This window comes from Haemorhous mexicanus, chromosome 28, assembly GCF_027477595.1.
Source record: "Haemorhous mexicanus isolate bHaeMex1 chromosome 28, bHaeMex1.pri, whole genome shotgun sequence".
Classification (NCBI taxonomy): domain Eukaryota; kingdom Metazoa; phylum Chordata; class Aves; order Passeriformes; family Fringillidae; genus Haemorhous; species Haemorhous mexicanus.
Genome location: NC_082368.1, coordinates 5,315,034 through 5,338,948, shown reverse-complemented (window position 1 = coordinate 5,338,948; position 23,915 = coordinate 5,315,034). Strand labels below are relative to the sequence as shown.

Genomic DNA, 23,915 nt, shown 5'->3' with positions numbered 1-23,915 from the left:
GCCTGAATAAAAATAAAAGGAACAACAAACAACGAAACAAAACGAAACGAAACAGAAAAAAAAAAAAAAAACACAGTAAAAAAACAACCAGAACAAAAGGAAATCGAGAGAACTCAAAATCAGCATTATCCAAGTAAAAAATAAGGAGGAGAGGGGAGAGAAAGAGGGAAAAGAAGGGAGAAAAAGCAAATTATAGCCAGGAGTTCAACATCTTCCTCGCAGCAAATATTGAAATTCTAATGAGATGCAAGAAGCGAAGGGGCGGGCGGGGAGGGGGCCTGGGGGTCCCGGGGACCCTTCGGGGAGCTGAGCTTTGCCATCTCCAGGGCTGAGGAATGAGGGGGGGCAAGCAAGCGAACCCACTTCCTGGTGATTTTGTTTGAAAAAGTCATTTATTTGGTTTTTTTTGATATTTTTTTTAGGGGGGGTTGAATGCTTTTTTTTTTTCTGGGAGGGTTTTTGAGGTTTTTCTCTTACGGCAACGCAACCGGAGTTGTTTTAGAGACGCTGGATAGAAACCGACACAAATTCAAGTCCATGTGAAATTTTCTCCTTTTTTTTTTTTTTTTTTTTTGGTTTTTTTTTTTGGCAGGTTTTTTTTTTTTTTTGGTGTGTTTTTTTTTTTATTATTATTATTATTATTACTCTCTCCTGTCACGCGTGGGGCATCCGGGGTTACAAGAAGCAGACGGGGCCGATGTCGATGCCGAATTCCTGGTCCGGAGCGCCGACGTCCATAGGAGCCAAATCGATGATGGGCAGGCGCGAGGTCTTCGTCGTCTTGTACTCGATGACTGTCTTGCCCCAGGCGCCCGTGTGACTCTGTGGGGACACCACAGTCACCCCCTGTCCCCAGCAGGTCCCCGCTCCCACCGCTGTCCCCACCACGCACCGTGCAGCCGTCCTCGGTGACGCCGTAGGTGAAGCGGCTGTTGCCCTCGGCGCGGATCTCGATCTCGTTGGCGCCTTGCAGCAGCAGCGCCTTCTTCAAGTTGCCACTGGCCTGATCCATGTAGGCCACGCTGTTCTTGCAGTGGTAGGTGACGTTCTGGGAGGCCTCGGTGGCCATGAGGCGCAGGAAGGTCAGCTGGATGGCCACGTCGGCCGGGTCGGAGCCCTCGCCGCCGTACTCGAACTGCGCGAGAGGGACGTCGGTCACCGCCGGGCTGCTCCGGGCTGCTCCGGGCTCCCCGTCCCCTCCACCCCTCCCGGTGGTCCCCGTGCCCACCTGGAAGCCGTCGCTCATGGTCTCGCCGAACCAGACGTGTTTCTTCTCCTTGGGGTTCTTGCTGAGGTACCAGTTCTTGCGGGCGATGGACGCCTGCGTCGGGTACACGCACGTCTCACCTGTCTCCAGGTTGCAGAAGACCTTGATGGCGTCCAGGTTGCAGCCTTGGTTGGGGTCGATCCAGTACTCGCCTGAGGGGATGGGGACAGGTCAGGAGAGGGGCAGGGAGGGACAGCCAGGGGGGTGGGAGAGAGGGACAGCCAGGAGGGAACAGGGGAGGAACAGCTGGGGGGGGTGGGAGAGAGGGACAGCCAGCAGGGATGAAGGATGAAGGTGAGGAACAGCCCCGGGAGATGGAGAGTGAAGCAGCCAGAGGGATGGAACAGGTGAGGAGCAGCCAGGAGGGATGGAACAGGTGAAGAACAGCCAGAGGGTTGGAACAGGTGAGGGACAGCCAGAGGGATGGAACAGGTGAGGAGCAGCCAGAGGGATGGAACAGGTGAGGAACAGCCAGAGGGATGGAACAGGTGAGGAGCAGCCAGGGGAATGGAGGTAAGGAGAATCCAGGAGGGAGCAAGTGAGGAACAGCCAGGAGGAATGGAACAGGTGAAGAACAGCCAGAAAGGATGGAACAGGTGAGGAGCAGCCAGGGGAATGGAGGTAAGGAGAATCCAAGAGGGAACAGGTGAGGAAGAGCCGGGAGGGATGAAGGATGAGGGTGAGGAACAGCCCCCGGGGATGGAGAATGGAGCTGAGGATGGAGGGATGGGTGAGGGATGGGGATTGGGAGATGAAGGATGGGAGAGGTTAAGGATGAAGGGAGGAAGGAGGAAGGTGAGGAGCAGCCGTGGGAGATGAGGAGGGAGGTGAAGAAGGCAAAGGAGGGAGCTGGGGGCGGAGCGTGGAGCAGGAAAAGAGGAAGAAGAAGGGGAGCAAACCAGAAAAGGCCAGAGCAGGGAGGATGGAGGGGAGGGCAGACAGGAGAGACAGGACAGACGAGGGGTGGTGCGGGTGGAAGAAGGACAGAGCTGAGGAGCAGCAGAGGGGACAGAGATGAGGTGACAGCCCCCAGGGGCCGGCGGGGACCGGGGGGACACCGACCGCTCTTCCAGTCGCCGTGGCACATCTTCAGGTCGCGGCAGGTGCGGGCGGGGTTCTTGCGGGTGCCCTCGGGGCTGCGGATGTTCTCGATCTGCTGGCTCAGGCTCTTGAGGGTGGTGTCCACCTCCAGGTCGCGGTCGCGCATCACGTTGGCGTCATCGGCCCGGTAGTAGCGGCCGCCGTCGTGCGCCTTCTCCTGGGGCGGCTGGGGCAGGAAGCTGAAGTCGAAGCCGCCGCTGGGAGGACCGGGAGGACCGGGGGGCCCGGGGGGGCCGGGGGGACCCTACGGGAGGAGAGGAGGACGATGGTGACGGAGGAGCGGGCGCTGAAGGCGGGCGGCTCCGGGAGGGCTGGGTCGGGACGTACGACTGGACCGACGTCGCCGGTGCGGCCGCGGGGACCGGGGGGGCCGATGGGGCCGGGCAGCCCGTTCAGACCGTCCTTGCCAGCAGCACCAGCGGAGCCAGGAGGACCCTGCGGGATGGGAGAAAAGCGTGAGAGCGGCCGTGCAGCCCCGGCAGAGCCTCCAGCCCCGACCCAAGACCCGGCAGGAATCCCGCTGGCCGTGGGGGCCCCCACCCCCTCTGCGGTGCCACGGCCGTGGCCGGATGTCACAGCTCATCCCAGGACTCACTCGGGGACCGGCAGGACCAGAAGCACCAGAAGGACCTTGTTCACCAGGAGAGCCCTGTGACAGTCGAGGAGGAAGAAGAAGAGGTGACATCAGAGGTGACATCGGTAGCTCACGCTGCCTCCAGGACGTGTGGCAGAGCCACTGTCACCCCGTGGGACTTACGGGAGGACCAGGTGGGCCCTGGAGACCGGAGAAGCCTCTGTGACCCTTCATGCCTCTGTCACCCTGTTCACCGGTTTCACCTTTGTCACCACGGGGACCTTGGGGACCCTGCAGGAGGAGGAGGAGGAGGAAGAAGATGAGTTGAGCGGGGTCCTGGCCAGTCACTGTCCCCACACCTGTGGGGACACAGAGGCACCGAGGAGGACAGAGCAGAGCATCACTTACAGCAGGACCACGAGCACCAGCAGGACCAGGGGGGCCAGCGGGACCTTGGGGACCCTGGGACAAGAGAGAAGGGGACAGGTTAGAGCATCCTGCACCTCCTGCTGCTGGCTTGAGGCAGAACCACCCTGAGATGCTCAGGGACCCCCGAGGGGGTGGTGGCACCTCTGACATCATCCTTTGCAGGGTGGTGGCACCTCTGGCTTCCTGGGGAAGCTCTGTGCAGCAGCAGGAGCTGAGCCTGGGGCCAGGCCCCAGGGTCCTTTCTGGGTGTCCCCGGGCTGGGGGGCTGCAAGGGGGCTCTGGGCAGAGCATCACTTACGGTCTCACCGCGATCTCCGTTCTTGCCAGCAGGACCAACGGGGCCGGGGGCACCGGGGGCACCGGGAGCACCAGGGGGGCCGGCGGGGCCGGTCTCACCACGATCACCCTGCGAGGAGGAGGAGGAGGAGGAGGAGGAGGAGGAAGAGGAGAGGTCAGTGTGGGCCAGCACAACCCCATCACCCCTCCCGCCCCCCATCAGAGCCCACTCACCTTGGGACCAGCAGCACCATCACGGCCGGGGGCACCTTCAGCACCGGGAGCGCCCTACGGGGAGCAGAGACCCTCGTTAGGGGTGGGGGGCTCACGGGGGGTCTCACAGCCCCCCACGGGCAGTGCCCATCAGCACATCCTCAGCACGGGGGTCCTCAGCCCCGATGGTGGCCGCAGGCGCTCACCTCACGTCCGGCTTCTCCGGGGGGTCCGGCCAGGCCGGGGGGGCCCATGGGGCCGGGGGGGCCGCGCTCACCGGGGGAGCCGGAGGGACCTTGTTTGCCGGGTTCACCCTGCGGGGGGACACAACGGGGGTCAGACACCGTCGGATAGCCACCCCGGGGAGGGGGGTGACAGAGCCTGCGGTTCCCGGGAGCCCCCCGGTACTCACGGAGGGGCCGGGCAGCCCAGGGAAGCCTCGCTCGCCTCTCTGGCCGGGCAGACCGACCACACCGCGCTGGCCGGCGATACCTTGGGGTCCGGGCGTGCCGGGAGCGCCCTGCGGGGACAAACGGCACCTCAGCGGGGACAGCCCCGGGCGTCACCTCACCGTGGAGGGGACAGCGAGAGGCCGTGAGGAGCAGAGGGGTCCGGGCAGGGGGTGACTCACGATGGGGCCGTCAGCGCCGGGGGCTCCCTTCTCGCCGGGGGGGCCGGGAGGGCCGGCGGGTCCCGGCTCTCCGGGGCGGCCAGCGGGGCCGGTCTCACCGCGGGGTCCTTTGCCACCTTCCTTCCCGGCGGGGCCGGGCGGGCCGGGCAGGCCGATGTTGCCCTGCGGGGTGGGGAGGCGATGCCGTCAGGCCGGGACCCCCCCGCTGCCAGGTGAAGGGCGGCCAGGGGTGTCCCGGTGCCAAGTGGGACAGGGCGGCCACGTGCAGCACCTGGACGGTGCCCAGCACCATCCCGTGTCCCCAGCGCTTCCCGTCCCCTGTCCCCAGCGCCTCCCGTCCCCTGTCCCCAGCGCCTCCCGTCCCCTGTCCCCAGCTCCAGCCCCCCATCTCCCCCTCAGGGGTACTCACAGAGGGGCCGGGGGGTCCAACTCTTCCAGCAGCACCAGGGAAACCAGTAGCACCCTGGAAGGGAGGAGAGCTGCAGTCAGTGGGGCTGGATCCAAAGCTCCAGGGGACTCCCCTGGCTGGGAGTCACCGCAGGGAACCCCGGGGCTGGTGGTCAGAGGGAAAGACCCCACCTGGGGGGCTGATTTGGGGGGTGTAAAGGCAAACCCCCCCCCCTTTTCCCTCTGCTCTATCCCCTGCTGGGATGAAGCCACCCCACTCCATCCTCAGATGGTTTTGGGGGCGCAGGGCTGGAGGTGCCCCACGGTGTGAGGGGAGCAGAGGCAGAGTTAAAGCCCCTCGGGGTTGTTCCCACCCAGGGGCGCCCCCAGACTCCCCCAAGCGCCCCCTCCCCACGAAACCGGTACTTACAGGGGGTCCAGCGCTGCCGCGAGCACCTTTGGGACCGGGAGCACCAACAGCACCCTGGGAGGGAGGAAGAGGAGGAAGAGGAGGAGGAGAGGGGTGAGCTGAGCTGTGGGGCTGCAGCCCAGGCAGTGGGGGGGCTGAGGGGGGGCACTCACAGCAGGTCCAGGAGCACCAGTGGGGCCAGCAGGGCCGGGGGGACCGGCGTCACCCTTGGCTCCAGCATCCCCAGTTTCACCTTTAGCACCAGGCTGGCCGTCAGCGCCCTGCGGGAGGGACACGGGGCCAGCGTGAGCCCGGGGGGCTCAGAGCCACCCTGGGGAGAAGGAGTGGACCCCCGGGCAGGGGGGGGGCGGCCTGTCACACTTACGGGGGGGCCAGCAAATCCAGCAGGACCGGGAGGGCCGGGCTCGCCGCGGTCACCCTGGAGGAGATGGGAGGGAACGGCGTGAGACGAGCAGGGACGGCCACCACGGCCACCAAGGAGTGGCCGCCCGTGGCAGGGCCATCACGGAGGGTGGGGGACACTTACGGGAGCACCACGGGCACCAGTGGGACCAGCAGGGCCGGGGGGGCCGGCTTCACCCTGGAAAAGGGCAGGAAAACAGAGAAAAGGGATCAGGGCTCTGGCGAGGAGGTGGCGGTGACTGCCTGGACACGTCTGTCCCTGCGGGGTGTCCCCACCTTGTCACCAGGAGCACCAGCAGGGCCGGGGGGGCCGATGGGACCGGTCAGACCTCGGAGACCGTCCTTGCCAGGAGCGCCATCAGCACCTTTGGGACCGGGGTCACCCTGAGGGAGGGACACAAGGCGGGGTTAGGGGACAGGTCCTTGGGGGGGTTCACCCCTCTCTGCACTGAGACATCCCCGGTTCTTCATCCTCCCTGGGATGGGCTGGAATTATCCTCATCCTCCTCCTCACAAGAGCTGGGCACTCAGTGAGGGATTGTCCCCAAGGGATGGGGACAGAGGTGGCACAGAGCATCCCCTGCCCAGGACGCTGCTGCCCACCGGCCTCGGCTCAGGGCACACCCAGCCCTGAGGGGAAGGTGAGGAGGCACAGGGATGGTGGGGAGCAGGTCACCAAGGGGGACAGGGAGCAGGGTTCTGGGGACACGAGAGGTTTGGGGACACATACTCTGTCACCCTTGGCGCCTGGCAGGCCGGCAGCACCACGCTCTCCGGGCATACCCTGCAGACCTGGGGGGCCCTGGTTCCCGGGGGCTCCGGGAGCACCAGCATCGCCCTGCAGAGAGGGAGAGCAGCGATTAGTGAGCTCCAAAAATCCATCCCGGCCTCAACCCAGCCTCGGGGGGTGAGGCCAAGCCCAGCCACCCTCCCAGCTGTGCCCCACAAGCTGGGCACAGTCCCACGGCCAGCCTGGCACCTACCTTAGCACCATCGTTACCGGGAGCACCGTTAGCACCGCGAGGACCTTGGGGACCGGGAGGGCCTTGGACACCGCGCTCTCCAGGGAATCCTCTCTCACCCTGGCGAGGGGAGGCGGGCAGGCCCGAGCCCGTCAGGGGCTGTGGGGCACCTTGGGGTGCCCCCAGGGTTGGGGGGAGATGGGGGGTTCAGCTTACCCTGGCACCGGCGGGACCGGGGGCTCCGGCGTCTCCGGGGACACCCTGAGCAGGAAGGACAGGGTGACAAGTCAGAGGGCAACAGGTGGCACCAGGGATGGGCAGAGGGGACCCCGGGGTGGCCCAGGAGTCCCATCATTCCCTGGGCAGGGCTGGGGTTCCCACTGTTCCCGTGGAGCACCTGGGGGTGCCCTGGGGGGACCCCAGCAGCAGCAGCAGCCCTGGTGTGACGGGGACAGGGGCGATGGGGAGGGGACAGGAGGGTCCCCAGTGCCCACACTCACCTGCTCACCGGGCTTGCCAGCCTCGCCAGGGGGGCCAGCGGGGCCGGGCAGACCCTGGGGAGGAAGAAGAGGAGCTATGAGCCACCACAGAGGGGACAAGGGCAATGTCACCCACGTTCTGGGTGCTTTGTCCCCCTGCCGGGGAGGGGACACCCCTCACCTGGAAGCCAGGAGCACCAGCGGGACCTTGTTCACCTCTTTCTCCAGCGGGACCCTGGGGGACACAGGACAGGCATGGAGGGGGGCAGGTGGCTCCCGAGGCCCGTGTCCGGTGGCCGGGCGTGGCCGGGCGTGGCCGCGGGCCGGGGGATACTCACGGTGGGGCCGGGGGGACCTTGGGCACCGGTTTCACCATCTTTGCCAGCAGCGCCCTGGGGAGGAGGGAGAGGAGGGCGCTCAGAGCGGCCCCAGCAGGGCTCTGTGCCCCACCCCGAGCTGGGCGTGGGCCTGGACACGGCCGCGGGATCCTTCGAAGGCCGGGAGACACCGCGGCGAGCTGCCCGCGGCCACGTCACCGCCGCTGTCCGCGCTCCAGCACCGCCGGTAGCCACCGGGACGGGATCCCAAACACCGGGACGGGATCCCAAACACCTCATCCCGCTGCGGCCTCGGGCCGGGAGCCTTCCCTGGCTGCCTCGGCCCCCTCACCCCCTCTCACCCCGCATTCACACCCCGTTCCACCCCATTCACATCCCACAACCCCAATCCCACCCCATTCCCACCCATCGCGCTGGTCCGTGCCCGGCAGATCCTCCCTGCCACCCTGTCATGGGGTAACACTCTCTGTCACCCTCCCTACCACCCCGTCATGGAGTGATGCTCTCTGTCACCCTCCCTGCCACCCCACCCTGGGGTGATGCTCCCTGTCACCCTCCCTGCCACCCTGTCATGGGGTGATGCTCCCTGTCACCCTCCCTGCCATCCTATCATGGGGTGATGCTCTCTGTCACCCTCCCTGCCACCCCATCATGGAGTTATGCTCCCTGTCACCCTCCCTGCCACCCCGCGCTGAGGTGACGCTCTCTGTCACCCTCTCTGCCATCTTATCATGGGGTGATGCTCTCTGTCACCCTCCCTGCCACCCCATCATGGGGTAACACTCTCTGTCACCCTCCCTGCCACCCCACACCACGGTGACCCTCTCTGTCACCTCTGACCCTCCCTTGTCACCCCCCCGGGCTCTCTGTGCCCCACCCCACACTCACCACGGCGCCGGGGGGACCGGGAGCTCCTCTCTCACCGGGTTTGCCGGGTTCGCCCTAAAACCAGAGCGGGATGAGCCCGTGGTGACACCGGGGACGGGGGACAGGTCCCGGGCGTGTCCCCCAGGGAACAGGGTGGCCCCAGGGGGGGTGGCACTCACCGCAGCACCCTTGGGACCGGGGAATCCCATCACGCCGGCCTGGCCTCGGGCTCCTGGGGGGCCGGGGGGGCCGGGCCGCCCGTCTTGACCAGCGGGACCCTGTCGGGGGGAGCCAGCGCCGCCTTAGCCGGGCCCGTGGCGAGCCGGGGGAGGAGGGGACATCAGCGGGGACAACTTACAGGTGGGCCGGTCTTGCCGTCAGGACCGGGGCTCCCGGGGCTTCCAGTCAGACCCTGCGGGGCAGCGGGAGGGGGGTCAGGAGCTCAGCACTTCCAGGGGATGCTCCAGACAACGGGAGCGTCCTGGAGAGCGGCTCCTCCTCCGGCACAGAGAGCAGGACAGCCCTGCGGCCGTGCCGGTGCGGCTCCGTGTCACCGTGTCACCGGGCCACCGCGCCCGCTCACCTTGGCACCGGGGAGTCCGGGTTCCCCGGGGCGTCCAGCTTCACCAGGAGATCCTTTGGGGCCAACGGGGCCGGGGGAGCCGCGCTCGCCGGGGGGACCCTGGGAAAGGGGGACGGGGGTGACCCTGGGAAGGGACAGCACCGGGGACCGGCACAGAGTTGTGTCCCCGCGGGTGGCAGCGACGCGGAGCCGCTGTGGCCACTGCGCGGGCACAGGTGACAGCGGCCAGAGTCCCCAGGGCCCTGCTGACGCCACTTTGTCCCGCAGACAAAGGCACCTACCTTGGGACCAGCGATGCCATCGGCGCCAGGGAAACCGCGGCTGCCAGGAGCACCCTGAGGGGGACACGGCAGGGTCAGTGTGGGGACATGGGGGGGACCTCGGGGGGCCAGGGGAGGCGGGACATGGCCACCAGTGGGAGCGGCGTGAAGGGGCCTGGGATGTCACCACCGGGTCGCCAAACACGCACAGGGTTCAGCCGCTGGACGCGGGGGGATGGGAGGAGGGTGGGGAGGGGGACAAGGGACATGGAGGGGTGGGGACAGGGACGCTGCTACTCACACGTTCGCCAGCGGGGCCGGGCAGCCCAGCGGGGCCGGGCTCACCACGGGCTCCTCTCTTGCCTTCTTCTCCAGCGGGGCCGGGGGGGCCTTGGACACCAGCGGGACCCTGGGGAAGGACGCGGAGGGATGAAGACCCCCGGAAGGGGCCGGGGCCAGCAGGGGCCGAGCCCCCAGGGACACATCGGGAGGTCACTCACGGGTTCGCCTTTGGCACCGGTGTCACCCTTGTTGCCTGGAGCACCGGGCTCACCCTGGAGGGGAGAGAAGAGAGGAAAGGTTTAACTGCGGATTGAGGAGCAGAGGGACCCCCGAGCCACGCCCGATGAGCCCTCGGGAGGGACAGAGGCGCAGCATCTGCCACCCCCTGCACCACCCCGACCTGGCAGGGACTACGGGGACACCTCGGGAGGCAACTCCAGGTGGGGCTGCAGCAGCGGCCCGGCGCCGAGGAAAGGATCCCGGCCCGGGAAGAGGCGGCTGGAGGAACCCGGGGATACTCACGGTGTTACCCTTGGGGCCGGGGGCGCCGCTGGGACCCTGGGGTCCGGAGGGACCGCGGGCACCGGGGAAGCCGGGAGCGCCAGCGATGCCAGGAGCGCCCTGCAAGAGGCACAGGAGGCCGTGAGGAAGCAGCACCGGGGCCCTTCCTACCCCGCCCGGGGGGGACGCGAGGGACACTCACGGTCGCGCCCTTGGCACCGGGTTGGCCGTCAGCACCGGGGTTGCCCTGCGGAGAGAAGGAGGAAGAGGAGGGTCACGGCGGGGCTGGCGGGATGCGAGGCCGAAGGACGGGGAGCCCTCGGATGTCACTTACAGCAGGACCAGCAGCGCCAGCAGGGCCGGGGGGACCGGGCTCACCGCGAGCACCTTGGGGACCTTCGCTGCCACGAGCTCCTTGGGGACCGGTCTCACCCTGGGGAGGAAGAGGAGGAGGAGGAAGAGCCGTGAGCGCCAGGGCTGCCCTGACCCCAGCAGGGCTGGTTCCACCCGCAGCTCCTTCCCGGGATGGCACAGCCGGGACAGGTGCCCAGGGGATGTCCCCACGGGTGCCACTGTCCCAGGCAGTGCCAGCCTGGGCACTCCGGGACCCCTCCCCTGCCCAACGCTCCCCCAGCCCACGCTCCCGGTGCCCCCCAGCCCCTCCCAGCCCCCCAGAGCCGGGCAGGCCCTACCTTAGCACCGGCGGCACCGGGGAAGCCGGGGGGACCAGCGGGACCAGTTGGACCCTAAACGGGAGAGAGGACTCGGGTCGGGGGGGATCCGGGCCCACACCCGGGCAGCAGAGCCCCCCTGGCTCCTGGCCAGGGGTCCCCATGGGGGCAGCAGGGTGGGATCCGCCTCCCGAGGAGGGTACGGGGTGTCGGGGGTACTCACGGGGGGACCGGCAGCGCCGGGAGCACCGTCATTGCCACGAGCGCCCTGGGGGAGAGGGGACAGCGTCAGTGACAGCCACGAGTGGCACAGGTGACCTCCAGGCCCCCGTGCCCAGGCAGGGGTCTCAGCCCTGCCCATCCCAAATACTCACAGCGGGGCCAGATGGGCCGGGACGGCCTCTCTCACCGGGAAGACCACGAGGACCCTGGGGAGGGGACAGGACAAGTTCAGGACACGTTTGTGTCACCTGCATGGACACTTCCCCCTTTCTGAGCCTCCTCCCATGCCTGTGCCCCCACTGCTGCCCACATTCCCAAGGGGTTCAACCCCTCCCTCCCCATTCCCTGGTGGATCCCTGAGGAGGAGCTGGGTCCCCACGGGGTGTCACCCCCCCATCCTTGTCCCCTCTTGCCCAGAACCCCCCACACCCCCCTGGGAGCAGCACTCACCATCTGCCCGGGAGCTCCGTTCTCTCCAGGGCTGCCGGGCTCTCCCTAGGGAGGAAGGAGACCATGAGGGACCTGCTCTGCAGGGAGAGGGGACAGGGTGACATTGCCAGGACAGCGGTGACACTGCCACCACTCCTCACCTTGGGCCCAGCAGGTCCAGGCTCACCCTTGGCACCATCCAGACCACTGAAACCCTGGGGGGCAGGAGAGAGAAGGGGTGGGGGGTCAGGAGGGGACCCTGGCTGAGGTCAGGGGTCCCTGGTCCCCTGAGTGTCACCAGCACGGGGCGGGGGGACTCACTCTGTGTCCCTTCATGCCTGGCAGGCCGGCGGTTCCGGGGAGACCTCGAGCACCCTGGGGGAAACGGGAGGTGGTGATGGAGGTGCTGAGGGGGCTGTCCCCACACCAGAGTGTCCTGTCCCCAAGGGGGGGACAGCTGGGGGTGTCCCTGTGTGTCTCACCTGGGGGCCAGGGGGACCCCGCTCTCCGGGGCGGCCAGGCTTGCCAGCTTCACCCTGAGGACAAGGACACGGCCTTGGTGGCACGTCCCCAAGCCAGGCAGCTCCTGCTCACCTGGGGGGGGGCTGGCAGGGCCACCAGGCCCCAAAGTGGGGGGAACCCCAAGGACAGGCCACTTACGTCATCTCCGTTCTTGCCAGGGGGGCCAGCGGGACCTCGGGGGCCCATGGGACCCTAGGAGAGAGGGAGGGCAGGGGTGAGGTGACAGCTGCCCCCTGTCACCCTGCCACCCGCCCCGGGCAGTGCCAGGCCCTGCCAGCCCCACTCCCAGAGCAGGGACAGTGTGGCCACAGCCAGGGCTGGCACTGTCCCCATGCCCAGGGGACATGGGCAGGTGACAGCACTCACAGAAGCACCAGGCTCTCCAGGTTCACCAGGGGGACCTTGGAAACCTTGAGGACCCTGTGGAGAAAAAATAAAGGGTAAAAAAATGGGTCAGAAAGTGAGAAGTTTGGGCCTGGATCCCCCAGTGGCAGTGGGGTTGTCCCCCCGCATGGTGGCACCAGGACTTTGTCCCCACGTGCTTCTGTCGCTGTCAGGAAGGGTGTGACACCCTCTGACCTGTCCCCCCACCACCCAGAGGGGCCCTGGGGGCTGTTTGTCCCCAAAGCCAAATGGACAGGAAGAGGTGACACTCACGGGAGCACCGGGAGGGCCGGGGAGACCACGGGGACCAGCTGGGCCCTGGGGAGAAGAGAAAGTGTCACCAGTGGGTGCCTTGTCACCCTGTCCCTGTCCCCATCACCATCCCACTGCTGCACCCCTGTTGCCACCCCACCACCCTCCCCCTGCTGTCCTCACCTCCTCCCCATCCCTGTCCCAAAGCCACCCCCTCCCTGTCCCCATTGCCACCCATCCCACTCCATTCCTTGTCCCCAACACTGACCATTGCCTGTCACCATTGCCACCCCATCCCTTCCCCTATTGTCATGTCCCCATTGCCCCTATGGTATTGTCCCTATTGCCTGTCCCCATTGTCCCCATTGCCACCCCAACACCATGTCCCCATCTCTGTTCCCACCTGCACACATTCCTTGTCCCCATTGTCACCCCATCCCTGTCCCCATCACCAACCCGTCCCTATGTCCCTGTCCCCACACATTCCCTGTCCCCATTGTCACCCCATCCCTGTCCCCATCACCAACCTGTCCCTGTGTCCCTGTCCCTGTCCCCACACATTCCTTGTCTCCATTGCCACCCCAACCCTGTCCCCATCACCAACCTGTCCCTGACTGTGTCCCCGTCCCTGTCCCCACACATTCCCTGTCTCTGTTGTCACCCCATCCCTGTCCCCATCACCAACCTGTCCCTATGTCCCTGTCCCTGTCCCCACACATTCCCTGTCCCCATTGCCACCCCAACCCTGTCCCCATCACCAACCTGTCCCTATGTCCCTGTCCCTGTCCCCACACATTCCCTGTCCCCATTGCCACCCCATCCCTGTCCCCATCACCAACCTGTCCCTGACTGTGTCCCTGTCCCCACACATTCCTTGTCCCTGTTGTCACCCCATCCCTGTCCCCATCACCAACCTGCCCTGACTGTGTCCCTGTCCCCACACATTCCCTGTCCCCATTGCCACCCCATCTCTGTCCCCATCACCAACCTGTCCCTGTGTCCCTGTCCCCACACATTCCCTGTCCCCATTGCCACCCCATCTCTGTCCCCATCACCAACCTGTCCCTGTGTCCCTGTCCCTGTCCCCACACATTCCCTGTCTCTGTTGTCACCCCATCCCTGCCATGTCCTGGTGCTCAGTGACGTCACCGGCACAGGGCCCACTCCTGTCCTGTCCCCTCGCCCAGCTCCCCCTGGTGTCCCCTGATGTCCCCGGTGTCCCCGGCTCACCATGGGCCCGGGCACGGCCATGCCTCCAGCCTTCTCGTCGTAGCCGTAGGACATCTGGGGAGCGAAGTTCTGCGGGGGGGGAGAGCGGGGGGTGAGCGGGGCAGGGACCCCCGGGAGGGGGATGGGGAGGCTGCGCCACCAGGGACCCCCCCACACTCACTCCGCCGAGGCCTGGGGGGCCGGGGGGGCCGGGGGGTCCCGGGAGTCCGGGCTGGCCGGGGATTCCATCTCTGCCGGGGGGGCCGGGCAGTCCCTGCGGAGAGAAGAGAGGGGTGAGCGCTGTGGGATGGGGGTGAGCCCTAGGGGGAGATTGGGGTGAGCGCTGTGGGATTGGGGTGAGCCCTAGGGGGAGATTGGGGTGAGCCCTGGAGGGGTTGGGGTGAGCACTGTGGGATTGGGGTGAGCACTAGGGGGAGATTGGGGTGAGCCCCGGAGGGGTTGGGGTGAGCCCTAGGGGGAGATTGGGGTGAGCCCCGGAGGGGTTGGGGTGAGCGCTGTGGGATTGGGGTGAGCCCTAGGGGGAGATTGGGGTGAGCCCCGGAGGGGTTGGGGTGAGCCCAGTGGGATTGGGGTGAGCCCTAGGGGGAGATTGGGGTGAGCCCCGGAGGGGTTGGGGTGAGCCCAGTGGGATTGGGGTGAGCGCTGTGGGATGGGCTTGAGCCCCAGGGGGAGATTGGGGTGAGACCTGCGGGATTGGGGTGAGCCCTAGGGGGAGATTGGGGTGAGCCTTGTGGGATTGGGGGGGAACCCCAGGGGGGGATTGGGGTGAGCCCCGGAGGGGTTGGGGTGAGCCCTGTGGGATGGGGGTGAGCCCTGTGGGATTGGGGGGGAACCCCAGGGGGTGATTGGGGTGAGCCCTGTGGGATTGGGGTGAGCCCAGAGGGATGGGGGTCACCTCCATGGGTGACCCCAGTGGGACATGGATGAGCCCCAGTGGGATTGGGATGAGCGCTGTGGGATGGGGTGAGCCCCAGGGGGAGATTGGGGTGAGCCCCAACAGGATTGGGGTGAGCCCCAGGGGGAGATTGGGGTGAGCCCCAACAGGATTGAGGTGAGCCCCAACAGGATTGGGGTGAGCCCCAATAGGATTGGGGTGACCTCAGTGGGATTGGGGTGAGCCCCAATAGGATGGGGGTGACCCCCAATGGGATTGGGGTGAGCCCAGTGGGATTGGGGTGACCCCCAACAGGATTGGGGTGACCCCCAACGGGATTGGGGTGAGCCCCTGTGGAATTGGGGTGACCTCCAAGAGGATTGGTGTGAGCCCCAGTGGGATTGGGGTGACCCCAGTGGGATGGGGGCGAGCCCCAGCGGGATTGGGGTCCCTGCAGAGCAGGGGGCTCCGTGGAGGGGGCACACCCACCCTGTCTCCTTTGGGGCCGGTGTCTCCTTTAGGACCCTGTGGGGCAGAGACAGAACAGGTTAGAAAAAGGGGGCTCCACACATGGGGGTGGGATTGTGCTGAAATTTGGGGAGCTGCGTTTTGGGGGGGGCCCTTACCTCTACTCCAGCACTTTCTGGGTAGGCAGGGGAGGCTGTGGGGGGAAAAAAGGGGGTTCAGAGCAGCTCAGCATCACCCACCCCACACCCAGACACCCGCGGGGGGGAACACGGAGCCCGCAGCTCGCCGGGGGCGAGGGGGGCGGGACCCCGCTGTGGGGATGTCGCGATACCATCGGTGTCGGGACAGATGGGGCAGCACTCTCCGAAGGGGATCTCGGCGTTGGGGCAGTCGGAGGTGTCCTCGCAGATCACCTCGTCGCACAGGATGTTGCCGCTGTCGCAGACGCAGATCTGGCACGGTTCTGGTTTCCACACGTCCTTGTCGTTGTACGTGAGCCCATCCTGGATGCAGCTCCCAGTTTGGACTGGGACGGGGCGGGCGGCAGCGTCAGGAGGGGCGGCCCGGAGCTCCCCTCCCTCTCCCCTCACCCCCTCCCCGCTCCCGCAGCGCTTCTCCCTTCATCTGGTTCTCATCAGCGCGGCGCGGTGACACAGGAAAAGCTCCACAATAAACTCTTCCCACATCGGCTGGAATTTAAACAAAAAATCCCCGCAGCCGCTCGCTCGGGCCGGCCGGGGCCAAGGCAAACACCCCCCGAGTCGAGGGGGGGTCCCCGGTACCCGCGGGTTTGGGGGGGACGGGACGGGCGGGCCCCGAAGTTTGGGCTGAAACTGGATCCAGGCGGCTGCGGGATGGGGCTGGATCGGGCCAGATGGGATCGGGAACGGGAGGCCAGAGAGCGGAGGCGGGCGGGGGCTGCGGGGTGAGGGAGGGGAGGGAAGGGCGAGCGGCCAGGCCCGGGGGTGGCCCCACGGTGGGGAAGGGTCTTGGAGTGGGGAGGGGCTGCGCCAACTCACGGAACAACCCCCCAGATAAAAAAAAAATATATAAAAAGGCGAAGAATAAAAAAGGGGTAAAAAAAGGCAAAGAAAAAAAAAAGGAAAAAAAAAGATGTTAAAAAAAAAAAAAAGGCGAATGGAAAATGCAAAATTCTTCTGGGGGAAAAAAAATGCAAAATGGGAAAGGCAAAATGCAGAATGGGAAATGTAGGACGGGGAAGGGGAATGGGAAATGGAGAAGGGGAAATGCGGGATGGGCATTGTCAGTGCAAAATGCATAATAATATTAATAATAAAACAATAATAATAATAACAAATGCGTTTAAGACAAGCACCGAAAAAATCCCCAAAAAAGGACAAAAATGGGCAAAAGGCGATGGGCGCCGGGCCCGGGGTCCCCCCGTGTCCCCCTGGCGCAGGTGGCAGCGGGGCACGGGGGCCGTGGCGTGGCATGGGGGGGTGACCCCAGCCGTGCCCCCGGCCCGCGCCGCTGGCAGCCCGCGCTCCCCCGGCTGCCGAAACATTTCGCTTATGAATCATCCGAGACTTTTCTAATTCTTTCCTGATGGCTTTCGCAGATCCCGGGGCTGGGCCCCCCCTCTCCCTCCTCTCCCCCCTCTTGTCTCTCCCGCGCTCTTTCCCCCCTTTCCTTTCCCTTCCCGGCCTCCTCCTCCTCCTCCCCTTCGTCCCGTCTCCCTCCTTCCCCGCCGGCTCCTCTCCACCCTTCCTTCCCTCCCCGCTCTTGGCAGGGCGTCCCGACTCCTCACCCCCAGATCCCCCTAAACCCCTTTCCCCCCAACCCCAAATCCCCTCAGTCCTCTTCTCTTTTTTTCACAATTTCCCCCTCATTTCCCTATTTCGCTCCGAATTCCCCTCGCCCACCCCGAATTCCTCCTCGCCCACCCCGGGGCAGCCGGACCGGGCGTCGCCGGTGCCGCCGGTGCCGGTGCCAGCCCAGAGCCGCGTCCCGTGGGGTGAGGGCATCACCCAGCGCCCACTACTCACTGTCTTCCTCTCCTTGCCCGCGGGCGAGTAGGACAGTCGCTGCTATCAACAGCAGTGACCGAGAATCCACAAAGCTGAACATGTCTAAATATTAGACATGTAGACTCTTTGGGGTCTCTTTTGTTCTTAGCTTGGGGTCATACGGGGCCGATGCAACCCTGGAGCTCCAAATCCAGACCCCAGCAGAAACTTCCTACTGCCCTTTGCCCACTTCTCCGCCGGCCCTTTTATACGATGTGCCGCCGCGGGGAGGTGGGACCCGGCTCCAGCAGTGGATTTTGGACGGCCCCCTCGGCCAATCAGAGGCACCCAGCGAGTCGGGGGGCACCCCCTGACCCCCCCCCCCCCCCCACTCCGGGCCGTGTGGCCGTGCACACGCAAACACGGGCGGGCACACGCACACACGGCCCGGCACACCGCGGCGGGGCCGGCCCGCCTGGGATTGGGGTTGGGGGGGGTTTGGGGTGCGGGATTTTGTGATTTTGGGGGGGTTTCTGCACGCTCGGAGGTGTCTGAGGGGCTGGCGGGGTGGGGACAGGCGATGTGGCACGTGGCGCTTTGGGGACCCCGGTGCCACGCGACGCCGGGAGCTGCACCAGGGTCCTGCCACCCCCCAGAGCCGGGGCACCCCAAAACCCACCCAGGGCCCTGCCACCCCCCCCAACAGCCACCCCAGAGCTGGGGCTCCCCAAAACCCACCCAGGGCTCCCATCGGGGACTCCCCCAGCCGGACCAAACCCAGGCACGGTGCAAGGCCAAGGCCACCAGTCCCCAGAGCATCCCTTGGACGGTCCCCAAGAGCATCCCCTGAGGGACCCCAACCCCGGAGCCCCTCCAAGAAGCACAGACACCCCAAACCCCTCCCCCAAACCCACTGACTTTGTGTTTTTAGCCCTTTCTTTCCCTCTTTTCCCTTCCTTCCCCTCGCTCCCTTCGCTCCCCCCCTGGCACGGCTCCACCGCCGTTTCCACATTTGAAGGAGCCACGTTGGTTGGAAAAAGCAAAAGCTCCTGGACAATGATCCACAACCTACCGTGCAATTTGGGGAGGGTGTAATTACACGCCAAAAAAATCCCCGCCTGTGCCGGGGCCGGGAGCTCGGCAGCGGAGCGGGAGGGACGCGGCCAATGTGGCACCGGGGGAGGGGGAGCTCCCGCCGCTCCGCTCCGCTCGGGGCGGTTTTGGGGAACGCGCTGGGAAATGGGGCTGGGGCAGGGAAAAAGGGGGGTTCAGCCCTGGAGACCCCCACGCCCTGCTGGGGGGCTGTGGGCTCGTGGATACTGGGAATACTGGGAGCACTGGGAGCGCTGTGTTTGTGGTGGTGCCGAGAGCTTGAGGGCTCTGTGGAGTAATGGGAATACTGGGAATACTGGGAGCACTGGGAGCGCTGTGCTTGTGGTGGTGCCGAGAGCTTGAGGGCTCTGTGGAGTAATGGGAATACTGGGAATACTGGGAGCCCTGGGAGCGCTCTGTTTGTCCCCACTGTCACTGTGCCAAGAGCTTGAGGGCTCAGTGGAGTAATGGGAGCACTGGGAATACTGGGAACATTGGGAATACTGGGCTCATTCCATTTGTCCCCCTTCTTCCACTCTGCTGAAGGGATGAAATCTTGGAATACTGGGAGAACTGGGAGCACTGGGAGTGCTCTGTTTGCCTCCACTGTCACTGTGCCGAGAGCTTGAGGGATCAGTGGGGTACTGGGGGCACTGGGAATACTGGGAACACTGAACTCACTCCATTTGTCCCCCTCCTCCCATTATGCTGAAGGTTTGAAAGCTCTTTGGAATACTGGGAGAACTGGGAACACTGGGAGCGCTCTGTTTGTCCCCACTGCCACTGTGCCGAGACCTTGAGGGCTCAGTGGCATGCTGGGAATACTGGGAGCACTGGGAATACTGGGCTCACTCCATTTGCCCCCCTCCTCCCACTATGCTGAGGGTTTGAAAGGTCCTTGGGATGCTGGGAATACTGGGAGCACTGGGAATGCTGGGAGTACTGGGAATACTGGAGCCCTGGGAATAATGGGAATACTGGGAATGCTGGAGCACTGGGAATGCCGGGAGTACTGGGAATATTGGGAGCACTGGGAATGCTGGGAGTACTGGGAATGCTGGAGCACTGGGAATATTGGGAGCACTGGGAATACTGGAGCACTGGGAATGCTGGAGCACTGGGAATATTGGGAGCACTGGGAATGCTGGGAGTACTGGGAATACTGGAGTACTGGGAATACTGGAGCACGGGGAGCACTGGGAATACTGGGAGTACTGGAGCACTGGGAGCACTGGGAGTACTGGGAATATTGGGAGCACTGGGAATGCTGGGAGTACTGGGAATACTGGAGCACTGGGAATACTGGGAGCACTGGGCTCACTCGCTCTGTCCCCACCCCTGCTATGCTGAGCGCTTGCAGGCTCAGCAGGTTACTGGGAGCACTGGGAATACTGGGAGCACTCTGCTACTCCCTCCTGTCACTGCGCTGCCCACTTAGAGGCTCAATGGGATTACTGGGAGCACTGGGAATACTGGGAGCGCTGCAGAGTGACCCCACGCTGGAGCGGGAGCTCCCACCAGGACGTTCCTTGATCTTCCTTCAGAAAAGCCCCAAATCCGAGCGATTTAACGATGAAATAACGGGGGGGGGGGGGGACACGCGACACGTCAGCCCCTCCCTCCCTCCCCCCACCCCACTTGGAGATATTTTTTTTTCCCCCCTGCCATTAAATTTAAATATTCAATAAAACACTCTGGAGGAGGGGCGGGGTGGGGGTCACTGATGTACCCACGCGTGTCTGTGGGGCCATGCCAGTGTCCCAGCCCTGTCCCCAGCCCTGTCTCCTAATCCAGCCCTAGATCCAGCCCCAGATCCATTCTCCATTCCCCAGATCCAGCCCCGGATCCATTCCCCAGCCCCAGATCCCTTTTCCAGCCCCAGATCCAGCCCTGTATCCACTCTCCAGCCCCAGATCCCCTCTCCAGCCCCAGATCCAGCCCCGTATCCATTCCCCAGCCCCGATTCCCTCTCCAGCCCTGTATCCCCTCTGCAGCCCCAGATGCAGCCCTGTATCCACTCTCCAGCCCCAGATCCATTCCCCAGCCCCAGATCCCCTTTCCAGCCCCAGATCCAGCCCTGTATCCACTCTCCAGCCCCAGATCCCTTCTCCATTCCCCAGATCCAGCCCTGTATCCACTCTCCAGCCCCAGATCCATTCCCCAGCCCTGTATCCATTTTCCAGCCCCAGATCCAGCCCCAGATCCATTCCCCAGCCCCAGATCCCCTCTGCAGCCCCAGATCCAGACCCATTCTCCATTCCCCAGCCCCAGATCCAGCCCTGTACCCACTCTCCAGCCCCAGATCCCTTCTCCATTCCCCAGATCCAGGCCTGTATCCACTCTCCAGCCCCAGATCCATTCCCCAGCCCCAGATCCCCTTTCCAGCCCCAGATCCAGCCCTGTATCCACTCTCCAGCCCCAGATCCCTTCTCCATTCCCCAGATCCAGCCCTGTATCCCCTCTCCAGCCCCAGATCCCTTCTCCATTCCCCAGACCCCCTCTGCAGCCCCAGATCCAGCCCTGTATCCCCTCTCCAGCCCCAGATCCCTTCTCCATTCCCCAGATCCAGCCCTGTATCCACTCTCCAGCCCCAGATCCCTTCTTCATTCCCCAGATCCAGCCCTGTATCCACTCTCCAGCCCCAGATCCCTTCTCCACTCCTCAGATCCAGCCCTGTATCCACTCTCCAGCCCCAGATCCATTCCCCAGCCCTGTATCCAAGCATCCAAGACACGTTGCAAGCGAAGCCTCCTCCAATCCTGCCCCGGCGACTAGAAAAGCCCTGGCCGGGCTCCAGGCTGAAGATGTGTCTTTAATTTTTGCAGCATGACAGAAAAGAAAAGAATGTCATCGGCTTGGGTGTTTTTTTTCTTTCCTTTTTTTTTTTTTTTTATGTATATATGGAGAGGGAGGGGAATTAAAAAAAAAAAGGGGGGGGAAGGACGGGATGATGCCACCTCATCAACCCCCGGCCGCCCGCCCCAGGAATGCAGGACAAGGGGTTGGGGGCTGGGAAAAGGGAAGAATTCCCACTTTGAATAAGAGGAAAAAAAAAAAAAATAAAGAAGGAGAATATGAAAAAAAAAAAAAGGCTGGAAAAGTCATTAGGATCCTCGGAAGCAGAATGGGAGATGCCGAGAGCAGGCCTGGGCTCCTGCAGGGTTTTGGGTGCTCCCACTCGGGACCTCCTGCTCCTTGGAGGTGTTGGGGGTGAGGGTGTTACCCTCAGCCCCCCCTCAGCTTTTGGGGGAACCCCGGAGCCTTTCCCGCGAGTTCCAGACTGGTTTTTACTGGTGCAAACTGGGCGTGTGGCCACAGGGCTCAGAATGGAGGCAGCCACCCCAAAAAGAAGTGGGTCACCCCAAAAATTTGGGGGTCGTCCCAAAAATTAGGGGATCTTCCCCCCCCCCCCCAAAACAAATAAATCAGTGGTCGTGCCAAAAAGTTGGGGGATGCCCAAAAACGCGGGGGGCGCCCCAAAAGTTTATGGGTGCCCCAAAAAGTCGGCGGGTTCCCCAAAAATCCTCCGGGCCAGGGTTTGCCCCGAGGGTGGGGGTGGGCGAGGATGGAGGGGGGCAGCCCCCTACCCATTTTGGGAGGGAAGCACCTAAAAAAGGGGGTTCGGGGCAGGGCGGGGGTTTGTTTGCCGAGGAGCTGGAGCAGACAGCGGCATCTGGAGCCGGTTAGCTCCCCCCGGCAGCCCAGACACATGGATCGGATTAATTCCCTTCTCTCTCCCCCCCTCCCTTCCCTCGGCAGCCCCGGGAGCCGCTCCCGGCTCCGTCCCCCCCTCCCCACCATCGCCCCCTCCCCATCCCGCACCCACAGGACCCCCCCGGGCCGTGTCCCCCCCCCCTCTCTCCCACCTTGGTGGCCGTCGCGGTGAGGATGAGGGCGGTGTCCTGCCAGGTGGTGACACGCAGGTGTCTGACCCCACCCCTGCCATGTCCCCAAGGCAGTGCCACCACCAAGAAACCCCTTGGGGGCTGGGGGGGTTCCCCAAGACCACCCCCCCTGTTCATACCCGACCCCTCCAGACTCCCCCCCCCCAACACACACTTGTCACCCTCCCGTGGGGACGTGGTGGGCGACGCGGTGCCTCAGTTTCCCCCGCGGCGGCCGCAGCCCGGCACCGCCCCGGCTATTCCTGGTGGCCTCCGGCCCTCGGCGCCCTCAATTGCGGCGGCAGGGCCGAACCCCGTAATCACGGCCGCGACTCCCCGGCTATTTCCAGGGAAAATTGCTTAAATTGGCCTCCGGGATGCCAACGCCGCCCTCGGCGGGGGCACCGCCAGCCCGGAGGGGCTGCCACGGGGTGGTCGTGTCCCCACTATGGACCCCCGGCTTGAGGAGAGGACCTCGTGCTGCTCGGGGGGTCCCTCCAGCCAGGGTGGGTCCAGTGGGATGGGGAGATGGGGTGTGACCCCTCCCAGGGACTGGGACCCCCCACCGGGAGGCTCATTTCACCCTCTGCACCCCCACATTCCCCCCACAGCCAGGGCTGGGGGTCACCCCCCATCTGCACCCCCTCATCCAGGGCTGGGCCCTCCTGGGGGGCTCATCCCCCCTGAACCCCCTCATCCAGGGCTGGGCCCTCCTGGGGGGTTCCTTCCCCCCATCTGGACCCCCACATTTCCCCCCCAGCCAGGGCTGGGGGTCACCCCCCATCTGCACCCCCTCATCCAGGGCTGGGCCCTCCTGGGGGGCTCCTTCCCCCCATCTGGACCCCCACATTTCCCCCCCAGCCAGGGCTGGGGGTCACCCCCCATCTGCACCCCTTCATCCAGGGCTGGGCCCTCCTGGGGGGCTCCTTCCCCCCATCTGGACCCCCACATTTCCCCCCCAGCCAGGGCTGGGGGTCACCCCCCATCTGCACCCCTTCATCCAGGGCTGGGCCCTCCTGGGGGGCTCATCCTCCACATTCAGGCCTGGTTCCTTTTTGGGGGGTCGATCGCCCCCTTCTGAACCCCTGAACTACCACAGCCCTGGGATGGACCCCTCCTGGGGGGCTCCTTCCCTCCGGGGCACCCCCTCATCAGGGCTGGACCCCTCCTGGGGGGCTCATCCCCCCTGCACCCCCTCATCCCGGACTCGGGTCTGGAGCAGAGCTGGGGGGGGCTGGGGGGAGGTTTTGGGGGGGTTCAGGGGCTCGGGGGGGGTCCCAGGCCGGGAGCAGCCGCCCAGGCCAGGCCCCAGTCTGGGCTCTGGGATGGAAACTCTGAGGGACGAGCTCCACGCCGAACATTTTCCGTTCCCGACTCCCTTTTTTTTTCCCTTTCTGTTCCTCTTTTTATTTTTTTTTTTCCCTTCTCCTCTTCAGTTTCATTGAAGAATTTGCTGCACCCCCTCCCCCCCATCCCCCATCCCCCGGGGAGGGGGCGATGCTCCCCAGCCCGGTCCTGGCCGAGGGACTGGGGGGGATGTGGGGGTACCCCGAGCACCCCAAAGCCCCCCGGCGAGGGGATCCCCCATCCCTGAACCCCCCGGTAAAGCATCCCCGGGATCTGCCGCGCTCATTCCTGGCGGGATCCGGACAGGGACGGGGTGGGGACAAGGACGGGGACGGGGACAGGAGGGGGACAGGATCGGGAGGGGACAGGAGCGGGAGGGGACAGGAGCGGGACCCCGAGCGCTGCCGGCGGCCCCGGGCCTGGCTGGAGCTGTCCCGGTGACCTCATCGGCCGGAGCTGGCCCGGTGCCCGCCGCCTGCCGGGGACGGTGGCTCCGGTGCCACGTGGCCGGGTCGTGGCGCTGCCAGCACCCACCTCGCACCCTCTGCCACCCCGCACGGGGGTCCCCCGGGGGAGGGCTGTACCCCAAAA

General features: G+C 65.2%; 1 protein-coding gene across 1 annotated transcript; it reads right to left on the bottom strand.

The window, feature by feature from the left end:
* Positions 1-373: 373 nt before the first annotated feature.
* Positions 374-17,268, bottom strand: COL1A1 (collagen type I alpha 1 chain). Its single transcript, XM_059869259.1, has 51 exons — positions 17,041-17,268; positions 15,366-15,560; positions 15,193-15,227; positions 15,056-15,091; positions 13,853-13,945; positions 13,693-13,761; positions 12,484-12,528; positions 12,193-12,246; positions 11,965-12,018; positions 11,787-11,840; positions 11,626-11,679; positions 11,466-11,519; positions 11,326-11,370; positions 11,028-11,081; positions 10,877-10,921; positions 10,675-10,728; positions 10,317-10,415; positions 10,185-10,229; positions 10,004-10,102; positions 9,700-9,753; positions 9,501-9,608; positions 9,221-9,274; positions 8,940-9,038; positions 8,715-8,768; positions 8,536-8,634; positions 8,378-8,431; positions 7,490-7,543; positions 7,333-7,386; positions 7,173-7,226; positions 6,889-6,933; positions 6,694-6,792; positions 6,441-6,548; positions 5,987-6,094; positions 5,835-5,888; positions 5,673-5,726; positions 5,461-5,568; positions 5,309-5,362; positions 4,901-4,954; positions 4,492-4,653; positions 4,273-4,380; positions 4,067-4,174; positions 3,882-3,935; positions 3,670-3,777; positions 3,351-3,404; positions 3,126-3,233; positions 2,964-3,017; positions 2,696-2,803; positions 2,330-2,612; positions 1,229-1,419; positions 893-1,135; positions 374-822 (listed from the first exon to the last, which is right to left on the bottom strand). The coding sequence occupies exons 1-51, from the start codon at positions 17,120-17,122 to the stop codon at positions 676-678; spliced, it is 4,362 nt and encodes a 1,453-aa protein (XP_059725242.1). The 5' UTR covers positions 17,123-17,268; the 3' UTR covers positions 374-675.
* Between the last annotated feature and the right edge of the window lie 6,647 nt (positions 17,269-23,915).

Excerpts from the sequence above, each read along its gene's own strand:
- COL1A1 (XM_059869259.1), bottom strand. The coding sequence starts at position 17,122 with ATGTTCAGCTTTGTGGATTCTCGGTCACTGCTGTTGATAGCAGCGACT. Across the intron at positions 11,680-11,786 it reads GGGGTCCCCCTGGCCCCCAG|GGTGCTCGAGGTCTCCCCGG; the intron begins GTGAGACACACA and ends CGTTTCCCCCAG. Across the intron at positions 1,136-1,228 it reads CCATGAGCGACGGCTTCCAG|TTCGAGTACGGCGGCGAGGG; the intron begins GTGGGCACGGGG and ends CCTCTCGCGCAG.